The sequence below is a fragment of the Rhinatrema bivittatum genome, chromosome 7 (genome assembly GCF_901001135.1).
Source record: "Rhinatrema bivittatum chromosome 7, aRhiBiv1.1, whole genome shotgun sequence".
Taxonomy (NCBI): Eukaryota; Metazoa; Chordata; class Amphibia; order Gymnophiona; family Rhinatrematidae; genus Rhinatrema; species Rhinatrema bivittatum.
Window position 1 is genome coordinate 43,084,687 of NC_042621.1, and position 26,527 is coordinate 43,111,213.

At 47.4% G+C, this 26,527-nt stretch overlaps 1 protein-coding gene across 1 annotated transcript in view; it reads right to left on the minus strand.

Annotated features, from left to right (window-relative positions):
• Positions 1-26,527, minus strand: part of WWP2 (WW domain containing E3 ubiquitin protein ligase 2) — a 227,623-nt gene that overhangs the window by 100,262 nt on the left and 100,834 nt on the right. The window contains 1 exon segment of the mRNA XM_029608285.1: positions 25,302-25,458. Within this exon segment, the coding sequence (XP_029464145.1) occupies positions 25,302-25,458 (157 nt within the window).

Below are 26,527 nucleotides of genomic sequence, written 5' to 3' on the forward strand. Positions count from 1 at the left end.
CCCCAATTCCGCCCTGGTGACAAGGTCTGGTTAAGTACCCGTAATATACGTCTCAGGGTGCTGTCCATGAGGTTGGCTCCTTGCTACATCATACCAGCTCTGGCTCCCCCCGACTCTCAGGATCCATAACGTGTTTCACATGTCACTCCTCAAACCAGTAGTCCTCCCATGGCCAGCCAGGAGGACTCCCACTCCTCAAAAGGTTTCCTCTGTTGAGGATCAAATCTACCGTATGAAAGAAGTGCTGAACGTACACCGTTGGAACAGGAGATGGGAATACCTACTTTCTTGGGAGGGGTGTGGCCCAGAGGAAAACTCATGGGAGCCTGCAACCAACATCCTGGATAAAAGGCTCCTCCAGAGGTTCCATGCCTGGCATCCAAGGAAACCCAGGCCTCCAGGAAGGGGGCTTAAAGGGGGGGGGGTACTGTTGCGGCGGCTGGCTGCTGTGTCCCACGGCCAGCTCCACTCACCCCTCGCCGAGCCTGTCTACCTTGGCCAGTGGACGCTGCCCAAGGAAGCCGCCGTCACTGCCCTCCTCTGCAGCAGCTAGACGCTGACGCGCCTTCCTCCACGGGGTCCCATAGGCGCATGCGGCTTGCCCCAACTCTTAAAGAGGCCGTGGCGAGAAACTCACCCACGGCCCCATCTGATCACATCAGCAGGAGGGCCTATTTAAAGGCGGCTCTGCCCTCCTAGATTTGCCTCAGCAACGGCTCAGCTACACATGGGTAGTGTGTTGCTCCAGTTCCTGCTCGAGCTCCTGCTCCAGCTCCTTTTCCAGCTCCCATTCCAGTTGCTGCTCCAGTTCCCAGGATTGCTTTTCTGGCCTTAAGAACATAAGAAATTGCCATGCTGGGTCAGACCAAGGGTCCATCAAGCCCAGCATCCTATTTCCAACAGAGGCCAAAACCAGGCCACAAGAACCTGGCAATTATCCAAACACTAAGAAGATCCCATGCTACTGATGCAATTAATAGCAGTGGCTATTCCCTAAGTAAAATTGATCAATAGCTGCTAATGGACTTCTCCTCCAAGAACTTATCCAAACCTTTTTTGAACCCAGCTATACTAACTGCACTAACCACATCCTCTGGCAACAAATTCCAGAGCTTTATTGTGCGTTGAGTGAAAAAGAATTTTCTCCAATTAGTCTTAAATGTGCTAATTGCTAACTTCATGGAATGCCCCCTAGTCCTTCTATTATTCGAAAGTGAAAATAACCGAGTCACATCTACTCGTTCAAGACCTCTCATGATCTTAAAGACCTCTATCATATCCCCCCTCAGCCGTCTCTTCTCCAAACTTCTAACCTCTTCAGCCTTTCCTCATAGGGAAGCTGTTCCATCCCCTTTATCATTTTGGTTGCCCTTCTCTGTACCTTCTCCATCGCAACTATATCTTTTTTGAGATGCGGCGACCAGAATTGTACACAGTATTCAAGGTGTGGTCTCACCATGGAGCGATATAGAGGCATTATGACATTTTCCGTTCTATTAACCATTCCCTTCCTAATAATTCCTAACATTCTATTTGCTTTTTTTGACTGCTGAAGCACACTGAGCTGATGATTTTAAAGTATTATCCACTATGATGCCTAGATCTTTTTCCTGGGTGGTAGCTCCTAATATGGAACCTAACATCGTGTAACTACAGCAAGGGTTATTTTTCCCTATATGCAACACCTTGCACTCGTCCACATTAAATTTCATCTGCCATTTGGATGCCCAATCTTCAAGTCTTGCAAGGTCCTCCTGCAATGTATCACAGTCTGTTTGTGATTTAACTACTCTGAATAATTTTGTATCATCTGCAAATTTGATAACCTCACTCGTCGTACTCCTTTCCAGATCATTTATATATATATTGAAAAGCGCCAGTCCAAGTACAGATCCCTGAGGCACTCCACTGTTTACCCTTTTCCACTGAGAAAATTGACCATTTAATCCTACTCTCTGTTTCCTGTCTTTTAACCAGCTTGTAATCCACAAAAGGACATCGCCTCCTATCCCATGACTTTTTAGTTTTCGTAGAAGCCTCTCATGAGGGACTTTGTCAAACGCCTTCTGAAAATCCAAATACACTACATCGACCGGTTCACCTTTATCCACATGTTTATTAACCCCTTCAAAAAAATGAAGCAGATTTGTTAGGCAAGACTTCCCTTGGGTAAATCCATGTTGACTATGTTCCATAAAATCATGTCTTTCTATATGCTTTACAATTTTGTTCTTGAAAATAGTTTCCACTATTTTTCCCGGCACTGAAGTCAGGCTCACTGGTCTATAGTTACCCGGATCGTCCCTGGAGCCTTTTTTAAATATTGGGGTTACATTGGCCACCCTCCAGTCTTCAGGTACAATGGATGATTTTAATGATAGGTTACAAATTTTAACTAGCAGATCAGAAATTTCATTTTTTAGTTCCTTCAGAACCCTAGGATGCATACCATCCGGTCCAGGTGATTTGCTACTCTTTAGTTTGTCAATCTGGCCTATTACATCTTCCAGGTTCACAGTGATTTCATTCAGTTCGTCTGACTCATCACCCCTGAAAACCATCTCCGGAACTGGTATCTCCCCAACATCCTCATTAGTAAACACGGGGGCAAAGAATTCATTTAGTCTTTCTGCAATGGCCTTATCTTCCCTAAGAGCCCCTTTAACCCCTCTGTCATCTTATGGTCCAACCAACTCCCTCACAGGTTTCTTGCTTTGGATATATTTTAAAAAGGTTTTATTATGAGTTTTTGCCTCTATGGCCAACTTCATTTCAAATTTTCTCTTCGCCTGTCTTATCAATGTTTTACACTTAGCTTGACAATGCTTATGTTTTATCCTATTTTCTTCAGATGGATCCTTCTTCCAATTTTTGAAGGATTTTTTTTGGCTAAAATAGCCTCTTTCACCTCACCTTTTAACCATGACGGTAATCGTTTTGCCTTCCTTCCACCTTTCTTAATGCGCGGAGTACATATGGACTGCGCCTCTAGGATTGTATTTTTAAACAATGTCCATGCCTGTTGAACACTTTAAACCTTTGCAGCTGCACCTTTCAGTTTTTTTCTATTTTTCTCATTTTATCAAAGTTTCCCTTTTTAAAATTTAGTGTTAGAGCTGCAGATTTACTTATTGTCCCCCTTCCAGTTATTAGTTTAAATTTGATCATGTTATGATCACTGTTGCCAAGTGGCCCCACCACAGTTACTTCTTTCACCAAATCTTGCGTTCCACTAAGAATTAAATCTAAAATAGCTCCCTCTCTTGTTGGTTCCTGAACCAATTGCTCCATGAAGCAATCATTTATTACATCCAGGAACTTTATGTCTCTAGCAAGTCCTGATGTTACATTTACCCAGTCAATATTGGGGTAATTGAAATCTCCCATTATTATTGCACTGCCAAATTGGTTTGCTTCCCTGATTTCTCTTAGCATTTCATCATTTGTCTGACCATTTTGTCCAGGTGGACGGTAGTATACTCCTATCACTATACTCTTACCCAACACACATGGGATTTCTACCCCTATAGATTCTACTGAGCATTGACCTTGACCCTGGTATGTCTCTGGATTTGTCTGATCGTTGCCTGCCCTGACCTCGGCTTGTCTTCTGGATTCGTCTGCTCGCTGCCTGCTCTGACCTTGGCTTGTCTCCTGGATTCGTATGCTTGCTTCCTGCCCCGACTCTGGACGGTCTGACTCAGCCGTCGCTCAATGTCCACCTGGAACCCTCGCACGGAGACCAGCCAGCCCCGGCACCCTGCTCAACCTGCAGGGAATGAGTGTTGAAGGTCCAGTAGGGTCTCCACACCGCCCCGAACTGCCTGCCTACGGAGGGGACCTAATAACCAAAATTTCCTCGCGATTTCCCACTGCACCTACACCTACCAAATTTATCCCAAAAAGCTCTGATACTAAAATGGACACATTCGAGCCCACATCTGCCTCTGAAATTATCTCAATACTTAAAAAAATGCGCCCCCACCACCCATCCATCAGACATGATCCCCACTAAAGTCCTCTTATCCATCCCAGACAGCATTGCCCAACCACTAGCTGACATTATTAACACATCCATGTTCACGGGAGATGTTCCCAACCAGCTTAAACTAGCCATGGTAAAACTCATCCTAAAGAAACCTAAACTTGACCCAGCTGACTTAACTACCGCCCCATTTCCAACCTACCCTTCCTTGCTAAAGGTCTTGAAAAAACTGTCAACACACAACTATCTAACTACCTCGATCAACACCAGATCCTCTTCCCTTCACAACATGGCTTTCGAAAGCACTTCAGTACCGAAACACTCTTGATCTCTCTCTCCGACTACATCATCAGAGGTCTAGACAAGGGTCACTCCTACATTCTAGCCCTACTAGACATCTCTGCAGCCTTCGACACTATTAATCATTCCATACTGCTCGACAGGCTGACATTGGCATCTCCGGGATCCCCCTCCGCTGGTTCAAATCATACATCAGTGACAGACACGTCAAAGTAAAAATTGAAAACCACGAGTCCAAACCCATCAACGTAACAAGGGGCGTACCCCAAGGCTCCTCCCTATCCTCCACACTCTTTAACATATACCTTCTTCCCCTCTGCCACCTCCTCTCAAATCTTGGTCTCCCTCACTTTATCTATGCCGACGATGTGCAAATTCTCATTCCTATCACTGACACCCTATCCAGTGCATTGAAAAAATGCGAAAGTGCCCTCTCCTCAATCAACAGCCTATTCACCCAACTCAACCTTGCTCTTAATGCTAAAAAAACCGAACTTATGATCATCACACCTCAAAACCTCAACCCACTACCCATCTCCACCAACTCACCTCATGCCCCCCCCCCCAGACTTCTCGCAAAACGTAAGAGACTTAGGTGTAACCCTTGACTCTCAATTCAGTCTTCAGAAATTTATCTCCTCCACCATCAAGGATTGCTACCATAAACTACATACTCTCAAGCCAATCCTGCATGCTAGCGACTTTAGAACAGTCCTACAAGCCCCTCATCCTATCTAAACTAGACTATGCAAACATGCTCCACCTAGGTCTACCTAAGAACACCACAGCCCCACTACAGCTGCTTCAAACCGCAGCTGCGCGTATATTAACAGGCACACGCAGAAAGGAACATATTACACCCATTATCAAACAACTCCACTGGCTCCCTATCACCTCAAGAATACAATTTAAGACTCTTACTCTCATAAACAAAGCCATCCACAATCCAAACATGCTCTGATTCACAGACATGCTACATATCCGTCCCACCACTCGACCTACCAGAACGCCATATATAGCAACTATACACACGCCCTCTCCCAAACTCTTTCAGCTCACAGCCACCAAACAACGCTCCATATCATTAGCTGGACCTTCCCTTTGAAACACAATGCCTACCCAGCTACGCCTTGAGACTTGCCCTAAGAAATTCAGACAGAAACTTAAGACTTGGCTATTCACTCATGCCTACGCATAATGGGGCGGATTTTCAGAGCCCTGCTCGCGTAAATCCGCCCAAAACCGGGCGGATTTACGCGAGCAGGGCCCTGCGCGCCGGGAAGCCTATTTTACATAGGCCTCCCGGCGCGCGCAGAGCCCCGGGACTCGCGTACGTCCCGGGGTTCTCGGAGGGGGGCGTGTCGGGGGGCGGGCCGGAGCGCGCGGCGTTGCGGGGGCGTGTCGGCAGCGTTTTGGGGGCGGGTACGGGGCGTGGCTACGGCCCGGGGGCGTGGCCGCGCCCTCCGTACCCGCCCCCAGGTCGCGGCCCGGCGCGCAGCAGGCCCGCTGGCGCGCGGGGATTTACGTCTCCCTCCGGGAGGCGTAAATCCCCCGACAAAGGTAAGGGGGGGGTGTAGACAGGGCCGGGTGGGTGGGGTTAGGTAGGGGAAGGGAGGGTAAGGTGAGGGGAGGGCAAAGGAAAGTTCCCTCCGAGGCCGCTCCGATTTCGGAGCGGCCTTGGAGGGAACGGGGGGAGGCAGCGCGGCTCGGCGCGCGCAGGCTATACAAAATCGATAGCCTTGCGCGCGCCGATCCAGGATTTTAGTGGATACGTGCGGCTCCGCGCGTATCTACTAAAATCCAGCGTACTTTTGCTTGAGTCTGATGCGCAAGCAAAAGTAGGCTGATCGCGCTTCTTTTAAAATCTACCCCAATACCTACACCGCCCCACACCCTCGCCCTCCCTTTCTCCCCCCCTCCTGGTCCCCTCCCTACAAATTTGTATAGAATGCTCTGCTTATTCCTCACCCTGTTATATCCCCCCCTCTCTTCCTCCTTCTAACCCCCCTCTCTTCTCCTGTATATTTACCCCCCTCCTACCTCTTCAGCCCTTAGCCCCCTCCCCCGCTCCCCACTGTACATTGATTGTATATAATTTTGCTTTTATGCATCTAACCTTGTTCTGCATTTATTGCCTGTTCACCATTTCCTCTGTCTACCCTACCTCTTCCCCCTTCTTCCCTTTTCCTCCCCTTAGTTCTATTATCAGTTACACTGTAAAGCCTCGTTGGCTGATTTCTTGTTGTATGGAAACCGACGTGATGTTTTCTTAATGAATGTCGGTATATAAAAAACTTTAAATAAAATAAATAAATAAATAAATAAATAAAACCCCGCCTCGGCCCAAGGGTCCACATTGCAACAAAGGCAAGACCAAACTGACCACAGGAAGAAGAAGAAGATCAATAGCTACTTGCAATATTGGATCAGTTTCCGGTTTGTTTCTTAAGACCAAACTGAGGCAGGCAGAAATGAGTACCAGAAGCAATGCACTCAGAACTGAGTAGGACGACTATTGCTGAGGCAGTGCTAGGGTGTGCACCTGGGGCTTATGTACCTAACCGCGTGGCATCATCCAAGGGTGCCAGCAAACAGGATGCTGGCAGTGGAGCCTTTAAAGGGACGCGTGCCTAAGGATGGCCCTGCGGGAAAAGTGGTATGATGTCATCCTGATGACGTCCCTGCCGCCAGGGAGGAGAGCAGAAGTGTCTTGGTGGTGCCGGGGGTGAGTGAAGCCACCACGACTGGCAAACGTGACACCATCTTGTTTTTTTAATCATTTTGAAGGTGATTTTCAAACATCTTGGATAAGCTTGCATGACCTGTCTACTTTTGAGTATTATCCTGAGAAATCTCCCCTGCACAATTACAGCTGCTATTTTCCTGAACATCTGCACACTTATGGTTGAATTTTATAAAGTATGTGCATCAAACCCTGCCCCAGTGCCCCCCCCCCCCCCCCAGGAGTTGTTCTGGTTTTCCTTTTCTATTCCTTGTAATTTTATCTTGCTCCCCACTCCCAGGGTGGGGAGTTGGGGCAGGGTTTGTATTCTGTTAATGTATCCCCCCATTGACCGTGCAAGGTTAATCTGGATAAAAAAAAAGATGTTCCAGGGCTGTTCCAGGATGGAGCAAAGTTATCCGGGTAACACAGCCAATATTCAGTGGTAGCCAGGTAATTCTATAGGACTGCATCAAAGCAGTTCTAAAGTTATCCAGGTATGGGTACCCAGATAGCTTGCTAATTATCAAGATATATTCAAGATATATCCCGTTAAGTGTCTGGAAAAAATAAATCTTAGCAGGCCACATGGCCTGATTCACCCCACCCTTCTCATATCCCACACTAAAGGCTTTAAAATGATCACGCAGGAGTCACGAGATGTGATGAGCTAGACAGGCAGGAATCACCTTGGCTCTGAGGGTCGACTCCACTCATCATCTGCAATCCTCCCTGAATAGCTGGAGAATTACTCCATTTTACCCACCAGTCACAGGAGCATATGTCCATTGAATATTACATGCAAAGGACCTCCCCAGTAATGTCGGCAAAAGGAGGTAAGAGAGAGAAGGAGAAAACGTGCGGCCCTGACCCCAAAATGGCGCCTGGAAGCGAGATGACTAAAGAGACCCTGGCTATCACAACTACGCTCTCGGATATTAAAAAAGTTATTTATGCAGCTCTGGATGAAAAACTAGCTGCCATAGCCTCCCAAATTACAGAGGTGAAAACGGCCGTAGCTGACCTTAATCCGCATATAGATCAGGTGGAGGGACGCATCGGAGTTCTAGAGGATGACTCGCTCGCGTGCACCGCAAAAACGGCGGCACAGGACAAACTGGTGGGTGAGCTGAGAGATAAATTAGACGACCTCGAAAATCGTGAACACCGCTCTAGCATCAGCTTCCTAGGGTTCCCCAAGACGATTGATGACAGCGCTTTAGGGCAAGTGTTAGAAACATGGATACCCGAAGAGCTAGGTCTACCTGAATTGAAGTGCTGCCTAACCATTGAACGCACACACCGGATCAGAGCTAAATGGGAAAATTTACAGCGACCCCGGCTTATCATAGCGAAATTCTTAAATTACCAACACAAGCAGGAAGTATGGCAAGCGTCCAGGAAAAACAGACGCTAGTCTATGATGCCCATCAGATCCGTCTGTTTCAAGATTATTCCATCCGGGTATCTGAAGCATGGAAGGGGTTCGGCCGAGTGTGCTCCACGCTTCACAATAAGCAGATTAAATTTTCCCTGCAATTCCCTGCCAAGCTGACGATATGGCACAGAGATCAAGTACGTACTTTTGAGACCCCTGAGGCGGCGGGAGAATTCCTGAATCAGATATAAACTGCTCTGCTCCGGTATGATGCCCTGATTAAAGTGTTAAACGACAGGCCTGATGTAAGGCTTCTGCCCTGTTACAGACGATCCGAGATTGCCAGCCCGCGGCATGTGGAAGTAAGGGTCATGGCCCCAGACTGCCCCTGGACCAGTGTGTGTGGCTCTTAGCTTGGGACCCTGTGAATGGTTGAATGTTTGGATGTTTAAAAGTTTGACTGCTGGAGATCTGCTACCCCTTCGGAAGCGCATGACTGTATTGAAGATAGTAGACCGGACAGCGCACAAGCACCAGACCCGATGGTCTAAAGTAGAAAATTCGGGTGGAGTTGGAGTTTCAAATATCAACCTGAACATAAGGCTGTTTGACCCCTGCGGTGCTGGTGAGCTCAGAGCTTTCACCTGGGCCCGGAGGAACCCCATCCTTGCCAGATTGGCGATATGGGTCCGGGGCGAGGTAGAGGGAGAGGCTCATGGACTCCGTGGAGATAACATCAAACACTTAACACCCAGAATCTCCGAAGATCCCGAGCGGGGAACCAGAACCTATTAAGCGGAAAAAGATATTGTCTCACCTCAAGAAATTGAGACCAGCAATTGTGAGCCTACAGGAAACCCACCTTTCTGCAGTAGAAAGTGAGAAATTACGCCAAGACTGGGTGGGATCCTGTGTTTACTCTGCACCCAGGGTAGGAAAGCTGGGATGGCTATACTTCTTAATAAGGCTATAAATTTTCAGATTACTAAAAGCCTAGCAGACCCTGTAGGGCAATATGTTATCTTGATAGTGGAGTGGAATGGGAAATCTGTTACAATCTGCAATGTACATGCAAGGCACGGGTACTGGAACCAGGCAGGAACTGAAGCAAAGTCTGAAGCAGGAACCAGGCTGGAACGTAAGCGAAGTCTGAAGCAGGAACCAAGCTGGAACGTAAGCAAGTCTGAAGCAGGAACCAGGCTGGAACGGAGCAACTACCGGCAAATAGTAACACACTCTGGGGCACGGAGAAACTGGGAACCGCAAGGTAACCCCGTTGTAAGGCAAAGACAGAAAGTCCGTGGCCGGCTTACATAGGCCGTGGCGTCTGATGTCAGGAAGCGGGCGGAGCTTTGAATGGCGAGAACAGGCCTACAAAAGCGTCCTTCTTGCGCGCACGCGCCTAGGGACAGGGCGTCCACTGAAGATCTCCCACCAGCGTCGCCCCCGCGGGGACGCCGCCACACAGGCCGCAAACTCCGCCAGCTGAACCAGGAGCGGGACCAGGAACATGAAGGTAAGGGCCTGGTTGTGGCATACGCGACCGGGACCGTAACAAATACGTCTATTTCTGGGTCGAGCCAGTTTGTTGGGGAAAAAGGTTATATTGCTTCGATGGATGGACCCACAAGGGCCGAGTCACGAACACCGGCTACAAAAAATGATACACATGCTCACTGGAGTATTCTATAGCCAGGTCATCATCTCAGAAGAAGCTTGATGCTAATCACCTTATCTGGGACCCCCTTTTAACATACTTATCGCCCCAGGTCCTACCACCACAAATTAAATTATTACCACCATTAAATTATGAACCTATTACTGCTGCATGAAGCAAATATATTCTGCTTAGCTGTTTTTGTCAAAAACATTATACTGTTATTATAGTTATTCTGTAAAAGCTGTTAAATGGATTACAATGTAAAGCTATGTTGCTGACTCCATGTTGACTGTAAACCAATATGATGTCCAACAACGAATATCGGTATAGAAAAACCTTAAATAAACCTAACTCAGTATAACTTAGTACTACAATTGCTATGAGTGGTTCCCCCACTCCAATAGATCCACCAGATACCCCGTTAGTATCACCGCCACCTTTCCAAGGGCCAATCCTGGGGCTTAACTCCTAGATGTTAAGGAGGAGAAGAGACCACATTTCTCCCATACTTAAAGACCTACACTGGCTGCCAATTCACTACAGAATCATGCATAAGGCCATTACCACAATATTTAAAGAAAACAAACCGGTAGCTGATCCAAGATGGCTGTCAGCAAAGGAAACACGTAGTCACTTTCTGCGATTATTCATGCTGAGTGTTTATTAGTCTCGCGAGATTCTGGTGCGTTATAAGGAGGTATAAAACCACCTGCTTGATTGTCCGGCTTACTTTCTGCGATTATCCATGCTGAGCGTTCATTAGGACCTGATCTGAACATTATTTCCGAGAAATCTGCTGTGTTATCACCTTTGTCTTCGTTACATGTTAACTATGATGTTTTAAGCCAAATCGATTGGCTTGTAAGCCCCTGAGGCAGCTCTTTGAGTGAAACTCGGCCAGAGTCGGGCAAGCTTCAATAAAACCCTGTTTTACACTGATCCATCTACGTGTTTCCTTTGCCCACAATATTTAAAGCCATCCATCACCAAGCTCCACTAAACCTACAAATCCCATTAAGAAAACATACCTCCTCCAGTCCTACTAGAGAAGCTTACAGAGACTCACTACATGTCCCCCATGCCAAAACCTCTCAACATATATCATTCAGAGACCGAGCTTTCTCTACAGCAGGACCGTCTCTATGGAACTCCATTCCTCCGGAACTTCGTCAAGAACCGTGCCTTCGAACATTCAGAAAAAGGCTTAAGAATTGGTTGTTCAAACAAGCATTTCCAGACCCTATCTGAATCGTATATTAACGACAACCACAATCAGACATTCTTATAATACTGTAAATAATAACTCTTACCGTTAAGTTCCTTTAGACTTTCCTCCACCCAGTTTTAGCATCCTGTTTTATTGTAACTTCAGAGTTTTTCTTCATTACACTTGTTACAGTTCTGTTTAGTTATTTATATTACACCCCCTTGTTTAATGTAAACCAGCATGATGTGATACTAATCTTGAATGCCGGTATAGAAAAACGCTAAATAAATAAATAAAATAAATAAATAAATGTGCAAGCGAAGCTTCCAGAATATTGTAGGTCAATGGTCCCTCGGCTCTCCGCCCAGCGCCACCAATATGCCACCAAATTAGGGTCGCCATTAACGTGGTAACTTGTAACTTTTAATTTATCTTAGGGTGCTTCTTTTGATCATTGATTTTCATGTTGCCAAGTGGCTCTCATGTTATGTGGATGCTAACGTACTAGTCCTGAAGAAGAGCATACCAGTGGATTAAGGCGAGGGATAGAGAGAGGAAGGGGGGGGGGGGTTTACGGGGGGGATGGGGATGGGTAAGGGAGGGAAGGTAAAAGGCAAAAACGGTTGCGCTATGTTACTCAAATTACAGTTATGTATTATTTTATTGAAACTCAATAAACATATTATACAAAAAAAAAAGATCACGCACAATGTCTCCTATGCCTCAAAAGCTCATTTTAAAGTTATTTATTTGTTTATTTGGATTAGCTTACACCTTTTCAGGGTAAGGTACATTCAGGTACTGCAGGTATTTTCCTGTCCCCAGAGGGCTTAGATTCCTAAATTTGTACCCGAGATAAAGGAAATTGATATAACTTGCCTGAGGTCACAAGATGTGTCAACGGGATTTGAACCCTGGCTTCTCTGGTTCTCAGCCTGCTGCTCTAACCACAGACTACTAATCTAGTCAGAGTATTATCCTGACCGCAGGGCTGGTGGCTTGTGCTACCAGTAAGGCTGTGCGGCAGTGCATGGCGCCACTGGGAGCAGCAGGCATGCATCGCAATCACGGTGGTCTTTGGGTTTTCGGTGGTGCTGTATGGGGGTTAAGAAGGGGACCCAGAGCCCCGCTATTGAACTTGAAATTGTGCATGGGTTGGGGTGGGGGTCTGTGAATGCTTTCTGGGTCAAAACATCTGCAACTTTAAAATGATCTTATGAGTGGGGAGCTTGGGAAGAAAGTGTCAGGTGCCGTGCCCCACATCATTTTAAAGCTTTTGGTCGGGTGAGGAGGAACTTGCACCGGTGGCCCGCAAGGATTTTCTTTTTTTTTTTGTTGTTGCCATTTAACCAGATATATTTTAAGTAAGCAGTTACCCGGGCCCATGTACCCACTCTGTGCAGGTTATCGCATATGCTCACAGAAAGGTTTGCTTTGCACATACAGCCATCACATCATATTGCACTGCATTCTGTTTGCTCCACACAGGGATGCCAGCAGATCCCAGCCCCACATAAAGAGCGTTTTCACAGCTTGGGCTGGAGTTTTCCAGTCATCAGGAAACAGGAAGCGGCCAGGTTTGAGAACAGTAAGCCTCACACACAGCACATAAAGATGCAGTGATCTGGGGCCTTAATTACCTGTGACTGACACCACACTCAGGCCCTGACCTCACTGAGCAAAATAAACATCTCCTTCTGCAGGCAGGCACAGCACCAGCACCTTCACCTTCATGTACACGTGTGTGCGTAGCCCTATGTGCCATCGAGGACAGACTGTCTCATTATTATTTACACAGGATGACTACAGCAAATTAAAACTGGATGGTGCATGTGATAGGGACACAGCAGTGTCTCCTAGTCACTCACATGAATGACTTTCTATCCCAGTTTGTTAATCCCACAATTCTCAAAATAGTGCAAAAATACTTCACAAAGAAGAATTTCCAAGATTGCAATTGAAATATGGCCGATCTTTCCATGGTGTAACTATCCCATTACTGCATTATGGAATGGAAGCCTGGGAATATTAGAAAGGCACAGGGCAGGACCAGGGAAAGAAGCATGCCATGCTGCCCAGGGAAAGTGGAACTCTGCACTTTAAGATCATACAAACTTTAGATGTGGGGCAAGGAAAGATGTTTGAACAACAGTTTTGGAACATTCTCTATAAGAATGTAAATGCCTCTGTTGGAGATAGAGATCATAAGAGAAGCCATTACTGAAGCCAAGCGAGCTATTTTTTCAGAGTCTGAGAGAACTGTTTAGTGTTGAGGAAGCTATTGAACTCTTATTCCTGCTCTGTAGATGGACTGGAGCAAAGCCCAAGTCGCAATGCTCTGGCCATGCATTTGGAAAGACTTAGATCAGAGAGGGCTGTCTTTGGCCTACTTTCAGGTCCGAGGTGGCATTTTCTGAGAAGTTGATTTGATGGATGTGAAAAGATTTCTGCAGCTGGCGCATGCAACGGCACGTGAGGATACACATCCCTCCACCCCAATAAGGGCAAATGGAGAAACATGCATGGGTTTTGTGAATACCTCTCTCAGAGAGGGCTTAGTGCCTCAGGTTTTGAAAATCACAGTGGTGACAAAAGTGACTGAGGTGTAGCTGGACCTGACAAGGACCTAGAGGCCATGCTGGTGATGTTAGATCTTAGTGCTGCCTTTGAAATGATTGACTTGGATTTGTTAGTGTCATGTCTTGTAGCAAAGGGTACTTTGTTTCTGGCACTAGATTGATTTCAGTCATTTTTGACCAACAGAGAGCAATATGAATAGGTGAGGAATTGTTCCTCGATTAGGTATGCATTAATCTGTAGAGTACCGCAAGACATAAGACTGTACCCTCTCCTCTTCAACCTATACTTGAGATTTTGGCAAGGACCAGAGCAGCCTCTGGGATTCGTTATAGGATCCTTGCAAATGATATTTAATTCTACACCTCACTGGGCCTGGATCGAAGGCCTTGGACAATCTTTTTTTTTTTTTTTGGTACTTTATAGTTTATTGAAAAGCATAACCACACAGTAATATACACAAATGTTGAGATTACTTACCTGATAATCTCGTTTTCCTTAGTGTAGACAGATGGACTCAGAACAAATGGGTATAGTGTGCTCGTGCTAGCAGTTGGAGACGGATCTGACGTCAGCACGGGTACATATACCCCCACAGGAAGTGAAGCTCCTCAGCAATCTTCCTTGCAAAAGCTGTTATGGATATATGTGTACTGACGCTCAATGAAATAGTGAAAACAGGATTCCCCTGACCGATTGATAGTAGCTGGAGACCGCCAGCATTCCCAACCGGAAGGCGTCGACACCTGGTAGAGTGGACGCACTCATGTAAGAAGTGATAAGGCTTACCTTGAATCGGTGAAACCAATGTAAACAGGCAGCTGGGTGGGATGCTGAGTCCATCTGTCTACACTAAGGAAAACGAGATTATCAGGTAAGTAATCTCAACATTTCCTGTCGTGTAGCCAGATGGACTCAGAACAAATGGGATGTACAAAAGCTTTACTCCCGGACTGGGCGGGAGGCTGCCTGAGGACCGTGTAAAACTGCCCTTGCGAATGCTGTGTCCTCCCTGGCCTGGACATCCAGACGGTAGAACCTGGAGAAGGTGTGGAGGGAGGACCACGTCGCCGCTTTACATATTTCTGCAGGCGACAGCATCCTAGATTCCGCCCAAGATGCTGCTTGGGCTCTGGTAGAATGAGCCTTGACTTGTAGAGGCGGTGACTTCCTGGCCTCCACGTAGGCCGCTCTGATGACTTCTTTAATCCAGCGGGCGATGGTGGGCTGAGAGGCCGCTTCTCCTTGTTTCTTCCCGCAGTGAAGGACGAACAGATGGTCAGTCTTTCGAACTGTTTCTGTCATTTCCAGATATCTGGGCAGCAATCTGCCAATGTCGAGATGGCGTAGCAAACGCCCTTCTTCTGATTTCTTCAGGCCTGCCGTAGTTGGCAAGGATATGGTCTGGTTGAGGTGAAATCGTGAGACTACCTTAGGCAAGAAGGATGGAACTGTGCGAAGATGGACAGCCTCAGGAGTGAGTCTGAGAAAAGGATCCTGGCAAGACAGCGCTTGTAGCTCCGAGATGCGGCGTGCTGAACATACAGCCAGCAAAAACACCATCTTCAAAGTGAGAGAACGTAGAGACAGGCCCCGAAGGGGTCGGAAGGTGGATCCCGCGAGGAAATCTAAAACTAAATTGAGGTTCCACAAAGGCACTGGCCACTTCAGTGGCGGACGAATGTGCTGACTCCTTTCAGGAAGCGAGAAACATCTGGATGCTTGGCAATGGTCTTGCCATCCCTCCTGGGACCATAGCAAGACAGCGCAGCCACCTGAACCTTGATGGAGCTGAGGGAGAGACCCTTCTGAAGCCCATCCTGCAGGAAATCCAGCACCATAGGGATGGTAGTCGCATGGGGATTGGTGCCATGGGCATCGCACCAGGCCTCAAACACTCTCCAAATCCTGACGTAGGTGAGGGAGGTGGAGAACTTGCGGGCTCGGAGGAGTGTGTCTATCACTGGCTCCGAGTAACCTCTCTTCTTCAGTCTAGCCCTCTCAATGGCCAGACCGTAATAGAGAATTGAGCCGGATCCTCGTGAAGGATGGCACCTTGACGTAGCAGGTCCCTGAGCGGAGGCAGGGGAAGGGGCTCCCCTGCCAGTAGTCTTCTCATGTCCGCGTACCAGGGTCTTCTTGGCCAGTCTGGTGCCACTAGAAGAACTAGGCCCCGGTACTTCTGAATCTTGTGGATAAGGGTGCCCAGCAGGGGCCACGGAGGAAAGGCATATAGCAGGGCCCCTGGAGGCCATGGCTGAACCAGGGCGTCGATCCCTTGAGAGAACGGATCTCGCTTGTGGCTGAAGTATCTGGGTACTTGAGCATTGGACCTGTCCGCTAGTAGGTCCATGTCCGGAATCCCCCAGTGATCCACAATCATCTGGAAGGCTTTGGGGGACAGCTGCCACTCTCCCGGATTCAGGCTTTCTCTGCTGAGGAAGTCTGCCGTGGTGTTGTCCCTTCCGGCAATGTGTATGGCGGAGATGTCCTGAAGATTCGCCTCTGCCCAAGCCATCAGCAGGGCTATCTCGAGGGACACTTGTTGGCTTCCGGTTCCGCCCTGTCGGTTGATGTATGCCACCGTGCTGGCGTTGTCTGACATCACTCTGACAGCTCTGTTCCGTAGTCTGTGAACAAATTTCAGGCAGGCTAACCGGACTGCCCGTGCCTCTAGTCGGTTGATGTTCCACCCCGACTCTTCTCTGTTCCACCGCCCCTGGGCTGTGAGTTCTTCGCAGTGTGCTCCCCATCCGCTCAGGCTGGCATCTGTGGTGAGCAGAGTCCACGTGGGGGAGGACATCTTGGACCCCCTGCTCGTGTGGTTGGACTGCAACCACCACCGTAGCTGAGTCCGCACTCTGGCTGGTAGAGGCAGATGCATAGAGTAATGTCGGAAGCGGGGGCTCCATCGAGAGAGCAGGGAGTGTTGTAGAGGTCTCATCTGGGCCCTCGCCCAGGGTACCACTTCCAGGGTGGATGCCATGAGACCGAGAACCTGCAGGTAATCCCAAGCTGTGGGTCGACTGGCTCCCATCAAGGACCGGAGACGCGTCTGAAGTTTTACTCTTCTCTTGGTGGTGAGACTGACTGTGTCTGCCTGGGTGTCGAACTGGACTCCCAGATATTCCAAAGATTGGGAAGGCTGTAGGCAACTCTTGCTGAGGTTGACGACCCATCCCAGGCTTTCCAGAAGGGCGATCACTCTGTTGGTTGTCCGATGGCTCTCCTCTCGCGATTTCGCCCTGATCAGCCAATCGTCTAGGTAGGGATGGACAAGGATTCCTTCCCGTCTGAGCGCCGCTGCTACCACTACAATCACCTTGGTGAAGGTCCGCGGCGATGTGGCCAGCCCAAAGGGCAAAGCCCGAAACTGGAAGTGGCGTCCTAGCACCTTGAAGCGTAGGTAGCGCTGATGATCCTGATGAATTGGGATATGCAGGTAGGCTTCTGATAGATCTAAGGCCGTGAGGAATTCTCCTGGCTGTACTGCGTTCTTGACTGAGCGCAGAGTTTCCATGCAAAACCTCGGGACCCGTAAGTATTGGTTGACGGACTTGAGGTCCAGGATGGGCCGAAAGGTGCCCCCTTTCTTGGGTACCATGAAATAAATGGAATAATGCCCAGAATTCATTTCCCGTGCAGGTACCGGGACTATGGCTTTCAGGGACAGGAGCCTCGCCAGGGTAGCTTCCAATGCTGCCTTCTTGTGGATCGGACACGAGGATTCCACAAACCTGTCCGGAGGGAGATGATGGAAGTCCAGAAAATAACCCTCTCGGATGATGGCGAGGACCCACTGGTCCGATGTAATCTCGACCCATCTGGGGTAGAAGAGGGTTAACCTGCCCCCTATGGCCCCGTCCCCCAGATGGATCGGCTGAATCTCATTGGGAGGCGCGGCCGGGACCTGAGCCCAAGCCGGCTCCTCTCTTCTGCTGCTTGGGCCGAAAGGACTGGTTCCTAGCCTGAGGACGAGATGCCTGGTAGCGACCCCTATAGGGATTGAAGTGTGGAGAACTTCTGCCTCTGAAGGGTCTTGGAAAGGCGCGCTGGTTCCTTTTGAACCTGTCTTCTGGCAGTTGAGGTATGGGAGAAGCACCCCATGTGCTGGCCAGTTTATCAAGGTCGCTGCCGAACAGGAAGGACCCCTTAAAGGGCATTCTGGTGAGGTGTGTCTTCGAAGGAGCATCAGCAGACCAATTCCGTATCCAGAGCTGCCTCCTGGCAGCCACAGAAGATGAGATCCCCTTAGCTGTTGTATGGACTAGGTCGGATGCAGCATCCGTGAGGAACGAGAGAGAGGACTCCATGTCCACTGCCGGAGCATTGTTCTTAACCTGGGACAAGCAGGAGCGCGTCACCACTGTGCAGCAAGTTGCGATTCGCAAAGACAGAGCTGCCATCTCAAATATCTGTTTCAGGATGGCGTCCAGTCGCCTTTCATGAGCCTCCCTGAGGACCGCCTCTCCCTCAACTGGGATGGTAGTGCGCTTGACCACAGCGCTAACTAAGGCGTCCACCTGAGGGCACACCAGCATCTCCTTGATAGCCGGATCCAGGGGGTACATGCCTATCAGGCCCCGCCCCCCTTTGAATGAGGCCGCCGGTGCAGCCCATTCCAGATCTATCAGTTGCTGTGCAGTTTGCAAGAAGGGAAAATGGCGGGCTGAAGGACGAAGACCTTCCAGCAGAGGGTTCTGTGTAGGTGGCACCGCAGAGCTGGGCCTCGAAATATCCAACTCCGCCAGGCACTGAGATATTAGGTCGGAGAGATCTTCCTTGGGAAAGAACCGCCTCATGGTTCGATATGGCTCCATCCCCAAGGGAAGTTCCCCCTCCTCGGAGGGTTCTGAGTCGGTCTCCGAGACATCAGGGTCTGCCTGAACCGGACTGCCCGGAGGCGGTGCACGATAAGGGCGCAAAGGTCCAGGGGCAGGGTCCACTGGAGCAGCAACAGGAGCAGCAGCCCCCGTAACAGCAGGGCCTGAACGGGAAGCTGATTGCATCTGTACAAAGGCATGGATCCCCTTAAAGAGATCCACCCATGAAATGGAGGTGGTCTCAAGTCGCCTAGGCACCAGATCCCCTGGGATTCCCGGCTGTTCGAGACTGCCTGCAAGATCCGGGGTGGCCCCCGGAGATCTATCCACAAACCTTGGTTGAGACTTGTCCTGGCCCGAGGCTCCCCCTGCCTCCTCACATTGGTCACAAAGGGAGTCTGGCTCCTCGCTGTGCGTGGCTCTGAGCTGGCATGCTGAGCAGAGGCCGTGAGCTTTCACGCCGGAATCAGGAGGCGCCGCCGCCTGGGACACCGAGGCATTCGATTGGTCCATTGCTCTAAAGTAAAATGCGGCAGCAATATGCGCTCAATACAATATGCGCTCAACAATATGCGCTCAATGCTAAGCGGCAGCTATATACGCTTAACACAATACGCGCTCGATAATATGCGGTCAGCAATATACGTTAAACAGAATATGCGCTCAATAATATGCGGTCAGCAATATACGCTAAACAGAATATGCGCTCAATAATATGCGCTCAATAACATGGGCGCTCAATACCTGAACCGGGCCAACAAAATGGCGACCACTGCGGCGTGCCGCATACAGGCAACGCCGCCGAGCCTCGACTTCGGAGACCAAAAGTAAAAGTTGTGCGCCTTACCTGTTCCTCGGCGCTTCCCGGCTAGAACCCGGGCGGTCTCCGGCTGCGGGGGAGAGGGGAAGTACCGTCACCACCGCGCTTGAGGAATGCACCCGCTGCCTCCCAGGTCCACGCCGGGACCGAGGCGCCTCTTAGCCCGCAGGCTTGGTCCTTGCCGCGATTCGGCCACCGGACCGAGGCCTAAACCTCCGAGGGAGCACGGAACTCACCCCGGGAAGCTCAACTGGGGGAGGGACCAGTGGTATCACCGCAGGAGCGCGGGGCTCGACGTTCCTGTAAAGATTTTAGTCAGAGAAGTAGAAAAGTAGAAGTAGATTGGAAACACGCTCAACGAGCGTGCAGGCTCTCCAAACTGCTTTGGAGACGGAAATTACTGAAGAGCTTCACTTCCTGTGGGGGTATATGTACCCGTGCTGACGTCAGATCCGTCTCCAACTGCTAGCACGAGCACACTATACCCATTTGTTCTGAGTCCATCTGGCTACACGACAGGAAATCAAAATTATCAACATCAGGATCATGTGCGTAATATCAAGGGCAACCTATTCTCACCCCTCCCCAGCCTTCACCCCTGCGCCAAGCACACATTAAAAAAAGAAAAAAATCAAAAAAATGAGGTTCTGTAGCCACACAGTAGGCAGGACTTCCAAGTAGCCTCACACAGTAGGCAGGACTTCCAAGTAGCCTCAAACTTATCAACTGTTTGATGTTTAAGTGAAGTCAAGTTCCCCAATTAATGGGTTCTCTTAAGATGCCGACAAACAGAAGACAATGCTGGAATTTCCGTAGATTTCCAAAAGGCCATCAACGCACAACTCACGGCTATAATAATCTGCAGTATTTTCAGTGAGGTCGCTACATCAAGTGCAGGGAAATTAAAAATAACATCTTAGAACGCTAGGAATGGAAACCTGAGTAATATCTTTAACTAAGTTAATGATCATGGATCTGTATTAGCAGGCAATCTTACCAAATAGAAAAGGCAGTCTCCCCACCAAAATGACGCCAACAATCTGGATATAATTTATGCAGTCTCTCTGGGTTAAGATATCAACAAAATAATAACTTATACCTGTTGTCTACAAGAAGTGAGGAGAATAAAATGCTCCCCACCAACAAAAAGTAGAGGTCCCATGAGTTTTCATTCAAGGACTCTCCTATATTTTTTTTCCCAAGCCATAAGGTTGGTAATTATCCTCTAAATATTACCAACCTTCACAGTACCCCTCAAACAAGGCTGTACTCTTTACAAGATCTGTTTTAACCCATTTCAATCCAAAAAATGTTGCAACAGAAGATATGGAAACTTATCACTAGAAGATAACAGATACTTCTCACAAAGGTCCTCAGAACTCAACACACCAGCATTTCCCCAAACATGCTCTAGCTGCAAGCTACCCAACTCTTCCCACTGTGTGAAATCTGAGAAGATGAGTCCGGGTTGAAATTCCTTATTAAATCGTTCAGGGGTCTTAAAGAAAAAAATCCCTTTATACCCTCTCTATGAAGTGTCTACTGGACTGTCGTGATATTGAACCTTCCTGTTCATGGCTTTTCGCCTCCATGTTTCTATGTTAACTCGTGTTTATACCTGTTGAGACTCATACCGTGTATACTGTGTTATGTTTTGTTGGCTTTGATATACCATAATTATATTTGTACGGTTTATCTGCTGTACCACTATTTCACAATAAAAATATATATAAAAAAAAAAAAAAAGAAAAAAATCCCTCTTACTCACGAAAGCAGCCTTCAAATCATCCAATCAAGGTCTTACAGTTAAGAGAGTAAAAGTCCAAACAAAGGAAGTGAAGCCCTGTAATCTGAGGCCTCTACAACTGAGAGGCTATATAGTATTTCCTAACATTGGAAACATCCAGTCGGCCCACCCATTTTGGTTGACTAAGAACACTTTTAGCCACCCTTGGGGTCTTGGAGTCTTTTTAAGACCTTATCTGGTACAAGAATTGGCAGCATTTGGAATAAATAAGACAGATGCGGCAATACGATCATCTAATAGTAGCAATTCTCCTCAGCCAGGGCAGTTTAAACTGTCCCCATCTCTCTAGATCTTGTGAAATATTTGAAATCATGGAGGGGATAGTTAAACTGAAAAACAACACAGGGTTGCCCTCAATATAAACCTCCAAATACTTCAACTTATCTTTGGTCCATTTAAAGGGGAAATCATACTTCAATAGCTGACATGGCCTATCTGAAAGGGATATATTTAGGATCTCAGACTTATCCATATTAATCTTGAACACAGAAACCCTACCAAACCACTTTCAGGCCGATTCTGTAAGGTCCAAGGGAAAACGGGCGCCCAGGTAAATTCAAGGCTTTTGAGCTTGAAGGGGTGGGGATTTTGGTTTACGGATTGCTCATTGAGGTGTAGTCTTGGCATTGTTCTTGATGCAAGCCTTACCATTCACCTTCAGATTTCAGCTCTTGTGAAGTCAAGTTGTTTTCAACTACAACTTTGCAATCTTGCAATGTGCTTTACTTAGGTTTCTGTACTATGCCAGGAGTCTCCTGGGCGCACAATCCTGTATTTAAATGAGGGGTCCCGCTAAAAGGAGGCGCTAGGGACGATTACACGCCCCTAAGCACCTCCTTGTTCCAGGAGAGGTGGCTCTATCAGCGGGTTCAGGAAACAGACACTCAATTTTATGAGCATCGATTTTCCAAACCCGCTGACAGCCATAGGTTAGGAAGATGGACGCCGGTAAAATTGAGCATCTGTTTTCCTAACCTGACTGGCCGACACATTTTTTTTTTAACCTTTGGTTCCTCCGACTTAATTCTGTACACTTTCTTTTTTTGTGGATCAGCTGCACATTTTTTTTCAGTATCTGGAACAAATTATTAATAGCCTCATCAACATGCATTTGCATGTGATGAGCACTATTAGGGCCTATTAAACCCCTTATTGTATAAAGGGTAATGGATGCACGTTGAAAACGCACGTCCAACTTCAGGTAAAACATTGCGCTCAGCTGAGCGCACTTTACAGTATCGGCCTGATTATTTTTGCTTCCAGGGCCCCTAAGCAGCTATCTGGCTTGCTCAAGGTAAACAAAAGATCAGCAGCAAAAAGATTTTATAATGACATCTGCCCATTAAAATCCCCTCAACTTCCACATTTCTATGAATCCTTTCTATATAGCAATAGCAAATAATAAGGGAGATAATGGGCAACCCTGTCTGGTGGCCCTTCCCACCATAAAATTCAGAATACCCTTCTGGGTTTGCATAAAGTTTACTAATCCAGCAGAGATTAAAGAGAGAAGGTGGGAAAGGCCTCTGGCCTTGATGGATATTTGACCAAATTTGATAAAACATTTGCAGTATTTTAGTGAGCCCCTTTATGTGTATGTTCTCTGCATAATAGCGACATTAGATGATGTCACTAATATCACTGTCCTGGTGAAGGAGGGGAAGGATCTTTCCCAAAACTTTAAATAAAAACTGCCGACGGGCCCTATGAAAAGCTCTCTCAGCATCGTCAGCCAGCAGAAGGTTCAGAGTCCTTCTCATGTTGTCCGCTGCTAACTGCCCCGGTATAAAGTTGGACTGCTCCTCGTGCACCAACCAGGCTGCCAAACAACCAAGCCTCCCTACCAGAATCTTGGCCAAGATCTTAAGATCCATATTCAGCAGGAACCACACAATGTAACGTCCTTCCCCTCCTTCACCAGGACATCATCTAATGTCACAAAGAACTGCTCCACCTTAATCCATTGTTTTACTCTATTACCTTGCCAAGCATATAGGGTACGTAATTGTGTAGCTACATAATAGTATTTTAAACTTGTAACTTCCAGGCCTCCATGCTGTTTCCCCTGATATAGGATAGTATGAGCTACTCTAGGTGGCCAACACTTCCAAATAAATCCAAAAATCCTACCCTGAAGTAATTTCTAGACTTTATTTGGGACTCTAACAGGAAAAGATTGAAATAGGTAACACAATTTAGGTAATAAAGTCATTTTAACGGCCATTTGCGTCTCACTGCTACCCTTGTTTTTCCCACTGCCTATAACTACTACGGTAAACTTTAAGGTACTGCTTGTGGCTTTTAAGATCCTGTAGGGATGGGATCCAGCTTATTTAAGGAGCAAGTTACATAAGCACACTTCTGGTAGGATGGTAAAGTTTCATCACCTGGTAGAGAGGTGAAATTGACATCTACAGGCAAACAGACTTTCTCCTGTGAAATTCCATTTCTATGGAATGAATGACCTCAATATCTTTGTCATATGGAAGGACTGCTGACACTTCAGTTTGGGGAGTTAACGCTGATCTTGTGTTAGGTACGTACCAGGACTGCAGGACTTTGATGGACAGTTTAGGGGCTGGGGCAGGTGCAGATGCTGGGGAAGGCAGTCTATTCTATAACAGCAATTAGGATGTGGCCACTACCTTAAAGTATCCCTTGTCTGTTGGGGTTGGTAACCACGCAGACTCGCTAATACTGTAACATTTTATATTGGGCTGGTGTGAGTTTGTATTTCCCTCTGGGTGTTTGCTACCTGGGGTCACACACACTTTTATATAAATATAAAACATTATTTTGCCTTTAATTTTTCTTCTATATCGGTACAATTTTTAGCTATACAGAAAGAAGGGATCAAAAAAGGGAATCATGAAAAGAAACTGCTAAGAACACGCTGGACATGTCAGTACGGTATAAGCTCCCTGCTCCAAAGCACAGCACAACCTGCAGTAGAGACGCTGCTAAAGAGAGGAGCTTAACACAGGACAAGGATAGACATTACCAGGAGGAAACATTTCACAATCAGTTTTACTCTTTCCTGTTTAATGATGTGCCATGGAGTAAATACATCTCACATTTCCATTGTTCGGTTAGCTCTGTAGACTAGAAACAGGGCAGATGTTTTTTAGCGATTCTCGAATTTTCTCTGATCAGGTTCTGGTGAATTTCAGTACAGTAAATTTTAGGCTCCAATGGCTGGCCTCGACCTGGTCAGTCCATTTTAACAAAAGTTATTGTGCTTCTGGACAGCTGGATGAACTGAACCACAGCACGTGATGAAAAGTGCTAAAAATGGACCAGAACACTGAACACAGCCATCACCAGGGAGCTCTGCAGAGACCCATTAACAGTTACACAAAGGGCATGAGTAAAGCAGCCACCACTGTTTGGACTCTTTCTATACGGTAACAAGTATTTTATGTTACTGGCTTCTGTAAACCACCTTGGGCAGTTTTTATTTTTATACTTTTTATATTTTGATTCTTATGAAATTGTTTTCATTGTATGTTGTGATCCGCTGTGAAGAGGTAATTTAGATCTTGCATGGCAGAATACATATATGTTAATTAAATTAAATGTATTAACAGTAGTAGAGTTACCACCTATCCTTATGGTGTCCTCTGCTATCTGGACCAACAGAACAAAGGCACAACTCCTGATGACTTCTGCTTGCCTCTGGATGTCCTCTCCAGGGCTCCACACAAACGAAAGAATACATCCCCTAACCAGGCAGTATCATCAGCTATTTGCAGAGCAGGGTCTCCATCTCCCAAGTCATAACTGAGCTGACAAAGCCCCTGTTTAAGAAAAATGTCCCTTTACAGGACCCCACTGTTTCCTTAAGGCTCTGTATAATGCAGCATTCATCAGCCCCAGAGCTTTTTCCTCTTAACCTCTGTGTACAAAACTCTCCACACCTAGCCCTCACTCTTCCTTCTCTAAGGCAGGGTCGGCGGCTGCTCTGTGATAAAGCAGCCCATTGTCCCAGGCCGGTGAAGGGGAATGGATTCAGGGCTCCTTACCCGGCAGGCAGTGCATCTGAGGCTGGTGTCTCCGTTCCTGCAGCTGGATGGCGAGGAGGACAGGACTCTGAGTTCATGGTAGTTGCAGCAGCTGGGGAGGAAAAAACTCCAGCTATTGACCTATCCTCCTCTGTATCAGTGGCAGAGTCTCCACTGCCTGAAAATGCATCCATAAAAGGAATTATTACATGTCATCAACTATTACACAAGACAAATTACTAAACTGGAGGCATTATCACATGGAATGTAAGATTTATGCCCTTGGGGGTACGAGTAAGTGTTTCTGTTAGCTAAGCTTTCACTTCATGCAATTCTTTCATTTTCTCTACCAACATTCCCTGGCCAGGCCCCTTGCTAGTGCTACAGCAGGTCAGGAGAGGGGTAAAAGGGATAGAGGAAGGGAACGGGGTAAAAGGAAGGAGGAGACGAAGGGCTGACATGGCATGAACGGTTGACCATGGGTGATCGCCACCAGGAGAAGAACTCACCTCACAGAGCACAACAATCTTTTCCATCTTCCTCCACTGCCATGCAGCATACATTCCCATCCACGATCCTGTCTCACACTGTACTACATACTGCCTATGCATGACCTCTGTAGGCGTGCTGCGCACCCAATCATCACCTCCTACCACATCCCCTCCCAGCCCCTGATCCTGCTGCCTCATATCACGTACCTGCTACCCCTCCATCTGCGACACAACTGTTTCACCTCACACCACACCATGGATGCCCCCTCCCAATCTCATCCCTACCTGTGACTCCACTGCACTGCTCCTCAATGCATTTCTCCCAACCCATGACTCAGCTGCTTCATTTGCCTCACCACACACCCAGCTCTGGATTAACCATTAAGCAAAATAAGCACCAAAGGAAGGGGAGCACCACAATTTGCATTTTCTCTATTTCCTCTAGTTATAAGTAAATAATTTGCTTATATTGCTTTCTGCTATTTAGTGTTAAATAAATACAATTTCAAAAAACATTAGCATTTAATATAGTTGTGGCCTGGAAGAAAACTGAACTTTTAATCTCTTATTTCACCTTCAGCACTTATTGAGTCCTAATGTCTTGTCAGTTAAGCAAAGGAAGGTCCAAGCGAGCACCCTTGTTGGGGTATGCTTAGGGCATCAGTTGGCCTTAACCGGCCCTGCTTCCATCATATACCCCCCTACTCATGGCCCTGCTGCTTTGCCTCATACCACATGCCCTCCCCAATCACATGC